This window comes from Triticum aestivum, chromosome 7D (genome assembly GCF_018294505.1).
Source record: "Triticum aestivum cultivar Chinese Spring chromosome 7D, IWGSC CS RefSeq v2.1, whole genome shotgun sequence".
Classification (NCBI taxonomy): Eukaryota; Viridiplantae; Streptophyta; class Magnoliopsida; order Poales; family Poaceae; genus Triticum; species Triticum aestivum.
Window position 1 is genome coordinate 48,251,935 of NC_057814.1, and position 5,327 is coordinate 48,257,261.

General features: G+C 49.4%; 1 protein-coding gene across 1 annotated transcript; it reads right to left on the reverse strand.

Annotated features, from left to right (window-relative positions):
* Window positions 1-3,383: 3,383 nt before the first annotated feature.
* Window positions 3,384-4,629, reverse strand: LOC123166229 (homeobox-leucine zipper protein HOX28). The gene is made up of 2 exons (XM_044583999.1): window positions 4,184-4,629; window positions 3,384-4,098 (listed from the first exon to the last, which is right to left on the reverse strand). The coding sequence occupies exons 1-2, from the start codon at window positions 4,529-4,531 to the stop codon at window positions 3,637-3,639; spliced, it is 810 nt and encodes a 269-aa protein (XP_044439934.1). The 5' UTR covers window positions 4,532-4,629; the 3' UTR covers window positions 3,384-3,636.
* Window positions 4,630-5,327: the final 698 nt, after the last annotated feature.

Here is a 5,327-nt window from a genome sequence, read left to right on the forward strand (position 1 = left end):
TTCGGACGACATTGGTTGGGGGAGCAAGGGAAGAAGGGGGGAGGGGGTAGGCCATGACTCATGAGCAGTAAGCACAAAGGAAGGTTGCGGGTGAACAATGCATGTCTGATCATGGCTGCTGAATGGTGATATAGCTGTTTAAAAGATCGATTGGCGTTGTTTTTCCTTTTCGATACAAATATACTCCCTCCGTTTCAAAATAGATGACCCAACTTTATACTAACTTCGTACTAAAGTTAGTACAAAGTTGGGTCATCTATTTGGGAACGGAGGGAGTAGATATGTAGTCTCTTTTGAGCTTTGCTACACCTAAAAATCCATATGTATCTTAGGAACAATTTGACGTGGTCTGATTTGGTTGGAAGAAGGAAAAGGCCCAGGCCTATCCCGCGAAATTTGGAGGACGGGCGAGGGGATAATTGGTTGAGCAAGAAAAGAACGCAGGTTTACCAAATCCTGTTAGGTAGGTCTCGCAAATTTTCTTTCTAATCCCAAACTTTTCTAGCCCTACAAACTACTCTCTCCGTCCCACAATATAAGACGTTTTCACAAACAGCTTGTGAAAATGTTAATTGTGGGATAGAGGAAGTAATTCCTCTGTTTTTAAGTAGGTGAACGAAGTCGCAAAACTTGCATGTCAACCACTCTGGCGACCACTATCGGAAGAAATTAGTATAGTATCAACCAAAACGAAATACCACTAGTGGTTTTCTAGCTAGGCGCCGTTGAATCTCCCTTTAATCGTCGTTTTCCGGGCACTTTCGTCGTCGACGTTGCATGTGTGTGCTCGTGCGCTCGCGCCCCCGGCCGGCATCTGATTCGTCGGTCACGCTCGTGTGTGGGTGCACTTCAGCCTGCCGTCGTGTGTTTTCTGATGGCCGAAATATCACGACCAATATGGTATCACTAAATTCATTGTAAAATATGTTTTCTGGTTACATATACTTAACCTCTTTTACTTAAGACAAAAATAAAAAATCATTTAATTTGAAATAGAAGAGGAATTACAAGGTAGGAACAATTTTTTCCGACAAATGGTGAATTTTATTGGTTCAAAATGAAGCATAAAAAAGCGAAAACACTAACGCCCACTCGTGTGGGCGTCTGGCAACTCGCCCACACGCATGGATCCTCGTCCAACCAATTCTGCACGAATCTTGGCGCGTTCTAGCAGTTTTTATGTGCCAGGTAGGACTAAGCTGGTGTGTGGGCATTCATCCGGTCGCCCACACGTCCTTTTTACCACACGGGGGCTGGTGTGTGGGCGTTTAGCAATTCGTCAACACACCAGTTTTCACGCACGCAGAGGGGGCTGGTGTGTGGACGTTTATCACTTCGCCCACACGCCCGTCTCCTCGCCCACACCCATAGCTGGCAGTTGCCATGTGTTTCTGCAGGGTACATGTCAACTGCCCTAGCTTTGCTTGTAAGCAGATGGCAACTCTCTTTCACCCGAGTTGCTGTGTGTTTTTGCATGGTACATGGCAACTGCCCTAGCGTGCATGTAAGCAGATGGCAACTCTTTCTCTTTACATGACAACTGCCCTGGCGTGCTTGTGAGCACATGGCAACTCTCTCTTTTACCGGAACATGTTTTTTTGCCATGCCTTTTTGTAGTGCTACATGGCAACTGCCTAGTGTTAGTGGGTGGCAACTCCTAAAATTTTGACATCATGGCAACTGTAGTAGACCAGACCATACATGGCAACTGCAGTTGAGCAACCATGGCAACTGTAGTTGTCCGACATGGAACCGAAGTTCAGCAACATGGCAACTACAGTTAAACGAACATGGACGAGGGTCTGGACCATGGCAAATGCGGGACGCGCGCTGACTGTCACGCGGGGCGTACGGGACCACGAGGTACGAGGCCTGACGTACGGGGCGTGCAGGCGTTATCTATTTCGCCCACACGCACGCGTGTGAGAGGGATCGGGAGGGGAAAAAAGAGGTGTGTCGGCATTACTTGTTTTGCCCACACGTAGGTGTGTGGGCTGTTCCTCTTATACACCACACAAATGTGTGGGCAGACCCCCTAACGCCCACACGTGTGGCACTTATCGGCGTCCTAAAAAAGATGCAAACATAATGAGCACTCACTCGGTCTCTGTATAGTAAAGATGCACATAGCAAATTCATATAAGACGCTATGCATTGGCGAGTGAAAATAAAAACTTTAGAGACCAGATCCGCAATCGGCAAACTACAACATTGACCATATTCGTACCAACAATCTCATGACACCACACAGACGACGAGGTTTTTCAACAACAAAGCTAGCCACGAATTAAAGCTTGTTGTTTTTCAATCATTGTCGGCACAATCATGTTAATCACCAGTGATACCTGCCTTGTCTAGATGTGCAAAGAAAACTCAAATCCGTGTGAAATAATTGTTTGCTTATCATCAGATCTTATTGTATAAAGAGCTTTTCAAGACCACTTATCTCAATTGGTTCTAGTAAACCTACACCTTCAAACACCATATGAAAATGTAATTGGATTGCAAGAAAAAAAGACATCTATCTCCTCGTCAAACTCTGTAGAGGCGATTTTCCGAGCGTTCCTACCATGCCGCAGTTCTCGTCCACTGATAAGTTGTTCCTTCCCCCATTGTTTCCGTTGGTGTGGGAGTGCGGGGAGATCATGATATACCATATGTAACTCTATTTTCCCTGCTTTAGGGCTTTAAGTAAAGTTAGACGACGATGATTTATTTGTGGTAGCTACGACACCAATCTGGCGAATACATTTTTCTCAAGCCTCTCAATCTCGACGGTGTCAATTGCGGCGGTGTTGATTGCTTGTTGGCGTAGATCTTTGCGGGCCTCTGATGCCGATGAGGTTAGGGTCCGCAACATCTGTCGGTGAGGAGGCGGGGATGGCTTCCCTTTGCAGTTTGGTCCTTCAACGTCCTCTACATCACGTTAGTTCGGCCTTGTGAGGCATGTGAGCTCTTTTTTTAATTCGGGATATGCTGATCTTCCGGCTGGGACTCTAGAGCAAATATAAAGGCCCAAACACATAGAAACGACAAGATGAAATACCTGAACAACCAAAATGAGGAGACCATGCACCTAACATGTTACTTGGACTTGGAAAATGTGCCCGTAAGATGGGCAAGTGCAATGGTATACTAATAGCATAGCTTCTTTTGCTAGATGGCCAATCTAAAGCAGAAGTCACCTTTAAGATGCAACTTGTCTGGCAGCTCAAAATTGAGTAGATGATACATCAGACAAACCAAGTCAAGTAGTCAAGTAGTAATAATACACCAACCCTCGATCTACGCTGCCCTCTGCAACAACTATGCAAGACAGGGACAAAATGGAAAATTACTCACCATGTTGGTGTACTTTACTCAACATGTTAATAAGTTCGTAGTAGTATGAATTAGTTTCTCATGTTATTTCATCAACTTTTCACATGCATACATTCATCCCCACAGGAACTCATCGACCGGTCGATCCTAGATTGTTAAAACTACTTAACTTGCATTTCCCTCAGAGGCAGAGAAGAAAAAGGATTAAGCTTTCTGCTACACTTGCTTAAATTTGTGAGTCGTGACAATGCCGCCATTTTTTTTGTTAGCTTGCTTGGCATGCTGATCATGGCGCCGTCACAGAGATATCTTGTTCTATCTGGCCGCCTTGACCACCTTGGCGAGCCCGGCAGAGCCGCCGTACGCTGCTGCTCCGGTGTCTCGGAAGCCACAGAAGAACTGCCGTTGTTCGGGCAGCGCCACCGGCGATGGCATTGGCATGCCGATGCCGGCATTGGCGGAAAAGCTGGGCACGTTGCAGGTCGAGGAGGAGGACGTGGACGCGACGCGCTTGCAGGACAGGCACATGGTGAGGGTGGTGAGCGGCCCCGTCGAGGCGCCGTTGTGCGCCGGCGGTGCGGCCTTGAGCGCCCGGAGCTCGGCCACCTCCTTCTCGAGGCGGCGGTTCTGCTCGGCGAGCTGCTCGCACCAGCGCTTCATGTACTCGCAGTCCACCTCCGTCTGCTTCAGCTTGGTCCGGGCGCGGCGGTTCTGGAACCACACCTCCACCTGGCGCGGCCGCAGCCCCAGCCGGTTAGCCAGCGCAGTCTTCTGCTTCTGTAAATGCAAAAGAAATCCATGTCATTTTCCCATCCTCGATCTCCATGGATCATCGAAGTGTGCAATGAGGCAAGACACGTACCGGAGTGAGGGTGTGGTGCGTCTTGAAGCACTCCTCGAGGACGGCGGCCTGGTCCTTGGACAGGCGGAGCTTCTTGCGCGCGTTGCCGCCGTCGTCGTCCTGGTCCTCGTCGCCGCTGCCGGCGGACCTCTCGGCGCCGCGCTTCAACCCGCTGCCGCTGCCGCTGCCGCTCGACGCTGGGCTGCCGGGCGAGCACCTCCTCTCCTCCACCGCCACGGCAGTCGGAGTCGGACCCACTTCTTGGTCCGCCGCCACATTGCCGCCGGAGTACCAGAAGCTCGACTGGGAGGACTGAGACACGAGGCCAAGGCCAAGGTTCAGGCCAAGATCCAGGCTCTGAGGCGCCATTTTCTTTAACTAACTATCTGAGCCCTGTCTGTCCGTGTGTAGGAACTACGAAGGTCGAGAGGAAGGAGAGAGCTCGCCGGCGGTGGTGATGAGCAAATGATGCGCAGGTGCGCGGGTATAAATAGGGGGATCGGGGCGATGGTTAACCGGGGATGATGGGAGGGGGCGGGCGACAATGATGAGCTGGTGCGCGTGGGGTGGATCTCCTTTGAGGATCCTGTGGCGAGTTTCCATGGCGGCCCTTGACCCTTGACAAGGCACTGGGGATGCACTGCCGGAGTAATCAACTGGCTAAATCGCTGGCCTACTCCAAGTTCCCAGGTGAGATTGCATTACGTTTGGGTCATGTGAGCAAGCGAAATCGCACCGGTTCGTGCAGAATAATCAAGCTCATGATAGTACAATCAATGTGCGTACAAGTGGGGATTATTAGTAACATAAGCAGGATGCAAGCTGTTGCATCGCATGATTGCGGCATTACCGTAGTGCTTCCTAGGAGATCAGGGCTGTGATTAAGCATCCTTCCAGAGGTACCGTCAGGAAATTAGTAGAGATGTATGGTAACATGGGTAATGGGTTAGAGCCTTTTAGTGGGAGAGAGCCAGCCGGGCAGAGGTTTTTGCACGCGTTGGTTCCGCTTAATCATGCCTGATTGTGAGCACCTTTTGTTTGTTGAGTGAGAAATGTTGAAGGCGCACTCAAATCTTGCCCGAGCAACCACAAACACATTCGTTCATACTCCCATTTTTTCTGATTTCAGAAACATGGTCGTAGAAAAAACCGTTAAATCTAACCA